A 10,550-nucleotide genomic window follows, 5' to 3' on the forward strand; every position below is an offset into this window, starting at 1 on the left:
TCCGTGCCCTTCACAGATCCCGCTTCCTCAACTGGCCTTAAGCAGCAAGAGTCAGTCTTCTGAAATGAGTCACTTCGCCTCATGTGCCATGTTTCAACCCCAGAATACCCATGGGACATCATAATACAATGCCCGGAGTCCTGTTCTCAGAGCATGGTCTACAGATTCAGCAGAATTTCCTAGAGTAGCTTTAAGAGTACAGATTCTTTGGCCCGATGCCAGGCCCACAGCAGTCTCAGGGCTCTGAGGAAATCTCAAAATCTAGACTTTCACTCCACACCCCAGATGCAGAAGATACTAGTTAAGTTTTTCTGTGCCTCCTTTGCCACATCTACCTGCTTCCTTCGTTAGAATGCATATGAGAGAGCTCTGTCAACATGCAGATAGGCCAGAAATTTATATTTTAAGTAACTGTGCTCTGTTCTGCTGTCTGTGGCTCCACAGTAATTATTGAGCCCTTCAAGAACATTAGTACACAACATGGGGGCAGATTGGTTTTTAGACCTAACAGTCATGTGTTGATTTTTGACTGCACTGGGTCTTGGTTGTTTTGAGCGGGCTTTCTCTAGTTGCAGTGTGGGGAGAGGGGGGCCTCCACTTCCTTGCAGTGGCTTCTTATTGCCGAGCCCCGGCTCTGGGCACGCAGGCTTTAGTCGTTTCCGCTCCCGGCCTCTAGAGCACAGGGCCCGTAGCTGTGGGGCCTGGGCTGAGTTGCTCTGCTGCATGTGGGATCCTGCCTGACCAGGGATGGAACCTGCATCCCCTGCATTTGCAGGCAGATTCTCATCCAGTGCACCACCAGCGAAGTCCCATGATCATCAAAATAAGAATTTGCCTTCTCCTTAACCCAGGGAGAAGGGGCTTTCTCCCCTATCTAGAACTCTCCCTCAGGAATGAGGTTGTGGTTCACTAATATTCTCCTCCCTGTATTCACACACAAAATGATCAGTAACTTTCTGTTGTTAAAAGGTCTTTTCAGTACTGTGCCTTTAAGTCTCATCTCATTTGATTTCTAATTCAAAAAGTCAATCAGTGTAAGTATGAACTGATTGGCCTCTGGCATTTCAGAGGCTTTCATATGAGCATTTTTAGATGACTTAAGGTATCCCAACTTACAAAAAAAAAAAAAAAAAAAAAAGGCTGTCATAATTATAAAGATAAAATCATGAGGAAAAAAAAAAAACTTAAGAGTTTTCTTTATCGCTGCTATGTAAGAGGATGTGATTTCCCATTTTACAGAATAATGGGACTTGGGGAGTTTAGGAATTTGCCAAGGTCCTAGAGTCAGAAAATATAGCAGCAGGATGGGAACCCAGAGTTCTGATTCCAGTCCCTGCTTGTCTGTACCTTCCATGTGCATACACGGACAGAAGCGAAGCCAGTCCCGGATAGCTGGACAGTGGACCCCCAGCCTCAGGGGGCTCACTCTCAACAGAGATGCTCAAGCAACGTAATACAGTGCCCAGACTAACAGCGTACTGAGGTGTAGCCGAGGTATGTTGCGAGCACTAGTGAGGGAGAACTTTGAGGCCTTTGCAAACATTTCTGAGAATAAGATTCTTTTTACCATAATATTAGTACTTAAACATTAGATTTAATCATGCTAGAAAAACTCTAAATTTTGTTTCTAAGTGCTGTAAAAACACATTGCTCTCTGACCTCTCTTTTAAAATGCCTTCAGTGAAACATCTCCCTCTGGAATATTGAGTGAGGTCTGATTGAGAGCATGTCATTATTAGCATCTTTTACACCATAAACTCATTGTCTTAAGGAATCTCTAGAATCTTTGATTTTCTAAAAATCAATCTAAAATAAAGACTTCAAGTGTTGTCATTATGGAGATATCTAATCTTGGGTGGTGGTGATTAATATATTTTACAATTTGCTTGGCTCACAATTTCCGATTCCTCAGAGAAAGGACTTTTTAATATTGCCATATTGGAATATGTGCTTTTTCATGTGAGTTTTATTCTTGGGTAGTGGGGGAACATGTTTATATGACACTGTTTATTATCTTAAGATTCCAGAGTCCAGCTTCAGTTGACTTTTTTCCCCAAGTGTTGGTTTCTTGTATATAAAGCTTTGGAAGATTTGGTTAATATGATTGTATCCCAGCTTGTTCATCTGCAAATAGGGTATTAATTTTCTTTACAAGAATGGTGTCAGAATTTATTTTGATGTCAAGATTTAAAGATTTTCTGTTATGAGTCAAATAATCCTGGTGGTTATGGCCACAAAAGTAGTAGTGTGGCTATAATGTGCTTTGAGAATCTTAAAAAAAGGTAGATGATGGCATATCAAATACACCAAACCTGAAAATTAAACACATCCCAGATACGCAGATTTATGGCCGCCAAGACAACATGGCCTTTTAACCACAACCAAGTGGTATAGAAAATCTAGCCATGATGATACTTTATCTTTCCTTTTTCTGGTTTACAGGGAAAGCAAGACAGCCATGCGGTTACTCCTCGATTTCCCAAATCGAAGGATGAAGGATGGTTTTTGATATTAGGAGAAGTGGATAAGAGAGAGCTTATCGCTTTGAAAAGAGTGGGCTATGTCCGAAGTCATCATGTGGTCTCCATCTCTTTTTATACCCCTGAAGTACCCGGAAGGTAAGCAGAATCTTTACTCCCAAAGAATTAACTGTGACTGTGATAAGAACACCGCAGACTATGGGCTTCCTGGGTGGTACTAGTGGTAAAGAATCCACCTGCCACTGCGGGAGACACAGGAGATGCAGGTTCGATCCCTGGTTGGGAAGATCCCCTGGAGGAGGGCATGGCAGCCCACTCCAGTATTCTTGCCTGGAGAATCCCGTGGACAGAGGAACCTGGTGGTCTGCAGTCCGTAGGGTCACAAAGAGTCAGACACGACTGACGCAATTTCACAAATACGTGATGAACACAGCGGTTTCACGATTTTGTTCCTCTCTCGTATGTTAGGTATATCTACACACTGTATCTCATGAGCGACTGCTACCTGGGCCTGGACCAGCAGTACGACATCCACCTCCACGTCACACCGGCCAGCATCTCTGCACAGGCCGACGAGATCTCTGATGCCCTGACTGACCTCAGAGTGAAGTAACCCAACCCAGACCATCCATTTGAAAGAAGTGGTGGAGGAGCCTGGCTGTTCAGTCATCTGGACAAAGTCGAATTACCTGACGTTTGCCTCGGAGGAACCAACTTCCAACCTCAAGACGCAGCAGAAATTGGCAATGGCTGCAGCTCTGATTCCAGCAACACAAGTCAGCTGCGGGGTGGGAGGGGTGCTTTTCACAAATGTTGCCTTTTTTTAAGTGTTGACTTCATGGATCACCAGATATGTAAAGTGACTACGCCCAGAGGAGGATCTTTCAGTTTGTGTATATTGAGATGCTATTTAGGAATTATCAAATTTTACATTTTACAGTGTACTGTTTACAAGAACATCGGCTTCTCTTTTTTTAAGGAAAACTACACAGGGGAGTGACAGTGTTCAGATTTGTTAGAAGAGATTTCTAACCAGATTTCTGTACAGTGACACACAGTGCCTGTTGTGTTGCAAAATTTATACTTTGATCACATATAGAAGTAATTTCAAGAATTTCTTATAAATGTTAATAATATATGATGTAAAATTACATTATAGAGCCCAATGATGATTTAAAGGAAAGCAGAATATACTGGTCTTAAAAATGTAGATACTGTAACTGGTGGAAATAAAATATTTAGAGTGCCACTTCAAGATAGCCTGACTCACTCCCTCTGCCTCCTTCCATCATAGCCCCTCTGACTCTTCATTTCCTTCTCTGTCAAGACGTCACTTCCGTTCTCTTTCTGATAGTTTATTTATACAAGGAGAGACATACAGTCTAATTCACACAGACCTCAAAGTTCAAGTCTTTGTCTTTATGCTCTTCAGGATGGGCCTGAGGCAAACCTAGAAAATGTTCAACCCCTGTAGGTAGGTTTTCACCTTTGATAAAGGACATTTCTCTATACCCAAACAATTTCTGTCTTGAAAGATACTATTTCCCAACTAAAAAGTTGTTGGGTTAAAATGTCCATATAACATACATTTTCTAGTGAAATGATATTCTACCTTTGCAAAATAATTTCAGTTGTTCCTGGTCCTGCAATGATTTGGGGGGTTGGCAGGGGGGAGATGACACTGTGTCACATGTGGAATCTTAGTTCCCTGGCCAGGGATTGAACCCATATCCCCTGCATTTGAAGCACAGAGTCTTAACCACTGGACCACCAGGGAAATCCCTGTGATGAATTAATTATTTTTAAATATTTTCAATGTAACCACCGCAAGTACTGGAATTTAAAACTTTTTCTGAAACTGAAACATACTGCTTATGTGTACCTCCCTTTCCATACCGAAAAAAAAAAGCCGGGGCGGGGGGGTGGCGGGTAGAAGAAGGCATTCACTTCCCCACATTAAATCTAAGCAACTGATATGAACATACCAAGTGCTATGGGCATGAGGTGAACAATGGGCTCTAGTCTCAGGAGTTTACTTCATATAAAGAGATCTTTCTACCTTTCGTTTGGCAGTTTATTTCCTACTTGCAATTCATACCTAAGCTCTGTTGAAGTGAAATTAAAAGAAAGTGAAAATTATATAGAGACAGATGATTAGCAGTTCATACAAGAACCTGAAAAGAACTCATTGTCTTCATGTTTATCAGCATCATGCTTTTTTTTCAATGAGAGCTGGCTACTTTGGGGAAGTAGGAAGTCCACTGGATATGTGGCAGAGAACATAGGAGCAATAGGAAAGAATGTCGTGTCCATTAAGAGAAAACACATGACTAATTAATTTTAACATTGAAAGTGATGAGTTCACAATAAGCTAAGAAGACACTAGTAAGACAAGGTGTGCTTAGATGGAAAAGTTCATCTTATTCCAATGAGTGACCAATGCTATTTGTCTATAGCTTTATCCTCACTCATTACTCAACCAAAATTTTAGAGTTAAGTGTGCACTATCATATAGGGCCTGTGCTAACCATTAGATTAATTCCATATTTCATTTTTAATTCCATATTTCATGTTATATTCCCTTGGATTTTATCGACTCCAAATAGTAATGGAAGTGCCAGTCAGATACTCAGTCTAGGTATGACGTTGAGTACTCTGAAATCTACATGAATCAGAAACGTGTCCTCTTAGACAGGTGGCCTGGTGATGAAAAGATAGGTATTATCGATGACTGTAAAAAGGAAGTCACTGCAGTGGTGAAATATTTGGAAAAGCCATGAAGGGACATTTAGGCTGAGTTTTGAAGGTGATTATGAAGATGGTCAGAGATGACAGAGAAGACCCCTCCAGATAGACCAGCATTAACAAAGGCTCTGAGATAGCCTGGGATGTCCAGTTGGTCTGCATTTTCAGAGACGAGAAAGGGGCTGAGCCTACAAAAATGACAAGGTTGTGAATACTTACCTTGAATTACAGGGTAAGAGTTGCAAAGCTTATATAAGTGAGCGTAATGGAATTCCTTGAGAAGGCACCAGAAAAGATGAGAAGGAATTCTGAGACTAGGACAGAGAACCAGTCGAATTGGAGGGTGTGCCCCCATGCCTGTGGATGCATGCCAACAAGATTGAGACTTGCCTCAGATTCTGACGTGACTAGTAGCTTATAAAACTACTCATTCGGTAGCCTTGGAAAACTACACATCACTTCCCAAGCACACTCTTCACAGCTTCCTCCAGTTGCTTACACCAATACCTGGGGGTCAATCCTTGAGTCCCCCTCTTGCTCACTCCCTGCTACTCCATGAATGTCCTGTGGACCGCGGCTGGTGCTGCTCCCTCAGCCTGGCTCTCTCCCCAGACACCCACAGGCCTAACCATCACCCACCCGAGCTCACCTAGCCCATCACCCTTTCCTGTTTTTTCTTATCACCACTAATAAAAATTATTTGTTTATTAGTCTCTCCAACTACGTTTCCTGATTAAGCTTCAGGAAGCGTTCTTTATCACTTTCATTCAGGGCACATTATCAGGACCTACAACATCACCTGGCACATGGTCACTGCCTGATAAATCCTCGCTGAGAGACTTCCATGGTGGTGTAGTGGCTAAGACTCTGGGCTCCCAATGCAGAGGACCGGGGTTCAACCCCTAATCAGGGAACTAGAGCCCATGTGCCACAGCTAAGACCCAATGCAGTCAAAAAATATAAAAAAATATTCTTGCTGAATGTCTAAATGAATCTATTCAACCATGGATTTTAAAATACCATGCACCTAGTTCACTTCACACCTCCTCTTCTAGAGATGGCAAATACTCTCAGACTCAACCAAGAACACGGACTTGCCTGATCATCCTGTCACCTGCCAACAAAGGAGAAGCATCCTGAAAACTGATTGATAGCTTTATTATGATGAAGATTCTGGAATATTTTTATATACCAGTTGATCTTGGGTATTACAAGTATGTGAAAACTTCAAATCATCATAAAACCTTTTTAGCCTGAAGTTTCTGTTTTTAAATAGGAGGGTAATTGCTTTACAATGTTGCCTTGGTTTCTGCCATACAACAACTTGAATCGGGTGTAAGTATGTGTGCACGAGCCTCCCTCCCTCCTGCCCCCACCTACCGTCTCACCCCTCTAGGTATCACAGGGCACCAGGCTGGGCTCCCTGTGTTACACGGCAGCTTCCCGCATCTGTTTCACACGTGGGAGTGGATATATGTCAGTGCTTCTCCAACTCGTCCCAGTCTCTCCTTTCCCACTCTGTCCACAGGTCTGCCCTCTACATCTGCTTCTCTATTCCTTCCCCCACAAATAGGTTCATCGGTTGTTGTTATTTAGTTGCTAAGTCGTGTCCAACTCTTTTCAACCTCATGGACTGTAGCCCAGCAGGCTCCTCTGTCCACGGAGTTTCCCAGGCAAGAACACTGGAGTGGGTTGCCATTTCCTTCTCCAGGGGATCATCCTGACCCAGGGATCAAACCCACGTCTCCTGCATCGTCAGATGGATTCTTTACCAGTAAGCCACTAGGGAAGCCCTAGGTTCATCAGTACCATTTTTCTAGATTCCGTATATATGCATGAATAGAAGATATTTATTTTTTCTTTTTCTGGCTTAATTCACTCTGTTTAACTAGCCTTAAGTTTTAGCTCTCTTCTCTCACCAGACTCCTTTCTTTCCTCCAACACTGCTTGTAACTATTCACAGTGAAAAGGCTCCCCAAACAGGAATTCCATACATTTGAGAAATATGAACTGACAATAACTTCTCTCTTTCAGAAATAATTCCTAATGAATAGACAAGCATTATTTCATGAACTAGCTTCTTTTTTTTTTTTTTATGAACTAGCTTCTTATAAAGAAAAACCTGATTTAAGTTTTAAATCTTTTGACTATTACCAAAATAGAACTTAGCTACAAAGAAATACATTGAGCCCATAGATTGGCACTCATTTTCTGCTTTCAGAAATCTAAGCTCTAAATCTGAGAGAGACAAGGAGATAAATTTTTTTAATTTTAAGATCCCCCAAAATGCTCAAAATTATCGTTGATTCCAGGTTATTCTGAAAGCCTGTTTTAGTAATGGAGGATGATTACAGAGACTTCTGGAAAGAGTTATTCCCACAGTTTCAAGCTCAGTTCACTTTTTTCATTACAGAGCATTCTGTCCTATTTCAGAAAAATTAAGTGCTTCAAACTTGAGGGCTTTAAATGAGATTTCAAAGATTCTTTTTTGTTTGAAACTTCTGCCCCAAGTCTTTTGCATGTCAATTTGAGAAAGACCTTGGGGTGCTATTCAGATCTGGGGTCCAGTCCTACCCAAGGTCAAGCTTTGGGCCCCAACAGCCACATCTGAATAGATGCTTAAAATTTTACTGTTACTCTTAACTGGCCTGTGATTCAGAAAATATTTCTTAAAAGCACTTGAGTGAATTTTCACAAGTACTGTGTCTCTTTATGGAGACTTCCTGGAGAACATAATGGATTATAAATCAATGCAAGTTTGGTTAAGCAGAATTACAGCTCCTCCTCCTAATTAAAAGTTCTTTGAATCCTGAAATCTATGTTTCCTTATTTTTATTACTTGTCTGTTCTTGGTTTTATTTGGACTTGTTAAATCCCATAGATGCCATGCCTGTCCATTAAAAACAAGTGAGTGATTGTACCCTTGACTCCAATTATACTGGAGACAGTTTTTAATGATTCGAGGATCGCAAGACTGATCTAAGATGAATTTTATTTCTGAGCTTTCATCCAAGTACAACTGGCTCTTGGCATCAAAACACTGCACCTTCCAGGATGCGGACTGCTCCAGCCGGTGGTGGAACTTCCTACAGCCAGTGGCCCATTCTCCAAAACAGCCTTGAGGGTACCAGCTTTTCAGAGGGGAACAGAGCTTCCGAAATAACCAAATAATTTCTGCAAGTGAAGTGGCTAGTAACCCTGAGTAATGTTGACTGCCATAAAAGAAAGACACCAAAACCATCAGAAAAAGGAGATTCTTCCAAAGTTTCTCATGGCGCTACATCAGAATTGGTGCATGTTCCACTAACCACATCACTCTACTTAACCCCTCAAATTGCATGTAATTATTTTATATTGCTAGGTTTCATGTTTCATAATCATGTTTCCATTATGGCTTGCAATTGTAAAGGGAAATTTATCTGGATGTGTAAGTTCTAACCAAAGTGGACCAGCAACACATAAAATGAGTCTAAATTACAGAAGAGAAAGTTTGAATTGGAACAACAAAACTTCCCAGCAAAACCTTTATTTAAATCACAGGCAATATTTGTAAATAATTTTTATGTGGTTAATATATTCAGCATCTTCAGTTGATCTCTTATTCTGCCTTGCAATTTCTATATCATTTTTCAGTCATTAGTAATTTCCTTGCCATCTAAAAGCAACACTTGGCACTCAGAAGCTCTGCTCTGATAGCCAGCTGGGTCTCACATTGCTAGCTATTTCACTGCAGTGCTGATGGGTGCATTGAGCCAATAATAAAGATAAATAGAAAGGAGATTGATTGATTGATTGATAGATGATAGATACAGACAGATAAATATGGGTGTTTTGAAGACTATTTTCTTTTAACCTTTAAAATCTAAAATTTCCCCTTCCCTTGAATGTGTACAGAACATAGTAACTCATTCCCAAATAGAGGGTAAATAGTATCTGAACAGTGGAGAAATCTTGTTATTCTTGATAACCTTAACCAGTTAGTAAGTTAACATCACCAGCAACAAGGCTTGTTGATAGCCTGCAACCTTGATATGATGTGATAAGGAGGGCATGCTGTCTCTTATTTTACCCCCAAACCTATATAACCCCAGTATAATCATGAGGGGGGGGAAAAAAAAATAAGGCAAACTTAGTTTGAGGATATTGGACAAAACACCTGAACAGTACTCTTGAAAACTGTCAAAGTTGTGAAAAAAAAGTTCATAAATAGAGACTAAGAAGACATGATGTCTAAATTCTGAGTTGGGTCCTAAAACATGAAAAAGACTATTAGTGGAAAATTGGTAAAATCTCAATGAAATTTCCCTTTTAGTCCATTAAAAAAAAAAAAAAAAAAAACACTTCACAGCACAATTATAAAATAATCCATAGCCAACAGAGATCTTCATTAACCAAACATTATCTGCCTCAATATCATAGCTGTCTTTCCACTGAACTCTGTACTAGAGACAGGTCATTGCATTCTGCTTTGAGTTCCTGAGATTGATGCCACACGAAAATGTCTAATAGTCGTTTTAATAAAAGATACCAATATCTTCAACTGAGCTTTCAAATAAGATTTTCTAACTGCAATACAAAGACAGCCTAATGGTGGGCAGTATATCACAACTGCACACCTTTACCTGTGTCCCATTAGCTGGGTATTGTCAGAAAATATGCTCTATTTCCTTTCACAATACAGTTTTACCAGATAAGAAATAGATGTGCCTTAGAAAAGCTGGGCTTGCTGTATCAAGAGAAGCAGCTTTGGGGCTTTGGTGGTTATTCTCTCATGATCTCTTACCCCTGTACTCTATTTGGTGATTCAGCTCCAGAGTGGAAGATTTTAGGACAATACATCCCATCAGCTCTCTTCTGCTCTCATTTCTTCACCTAAAGAGGTGAGGAACAGAGGGAATGCCTGCCCAGGCTTCCTCTCAGAATGATTGGCTCCATCATAAGAAAAGCAGCTATCTTCATTACTGTGCCACAGCAAGTGTTTTCTCAATTTTTTTTCTCAATTTTGATGAACTAATCATATATGTGAAAAGGCTTAGAAAGTGATAAGGAGCTCTAAAGAGGAAATAAGATGTAGATAAAAGCCTAAGGTGATAAATTAGAAATAAACTCCTCCTCAGGATGGATTTTATATGTCAGTAGGCGATAGGCTAAGAGCCCACCTCATCACGCGACTCCCACCAAAAACACCAAATCTCTGTGCCCAGAGAGCGATGAGCTTGTGCTCCACTCCTTGGAGCTTCAATGTTTCCACCTCTCCAAACACAAATGCATGCACACTTTCATTCATAGCTCAGCACCCATCGGAGAGGGCTTCCCTGGTGCCTC

The 10,550-nt window shown here is 40.8% G+C and overlaps 1 protein-coding gene across 2 annotated transcripts in view; it reads left to right on the top strand.

Annotated features, from left to right (window-relative positions):
- ASCC3 (activating signal cointegrator 1 complex subunit 3) overlaps window positions 1–3,735 on the top strand; it is a 331,129-nt gene extending 327,394 nt beyond the window's left edge. For both annotated transcript variants that reach the window (XM_061131702.1, XM_061131703.1), the window contains exons 41-42: window positions 2,443–2,618; window positions 2,949–3,735. In XM_061131702.1, the coding sequence (XP_060987685.1) occupies window positions 2,443–2,618; window positions 2,949–3,093 (321 nt within the window). In that variant the 3' untranslated portion in view covers window positions 3,094–3,735. The remainder of the gene's footprint in view (window positions 1–2,442; window positions 2,619–2,948) is intronic.
- Window positions 3,736–10,550: the final 6,815 nt, after the last annotated feature.

This window comes from Dama dama, chromosome 28 (genome assembly GCF_033118175.1).
Source record: "Dama dama isolate Ldn47 chromosome 28, ASM3311817v1, whole genome shotgun sequence".
Taxonomy (NCBI): domain Eukaryota; kingdom Metazoa; phylum Chordata; class Mammalia; order Artiodactyla; family Cervidae; genus Dama; species Dama dama.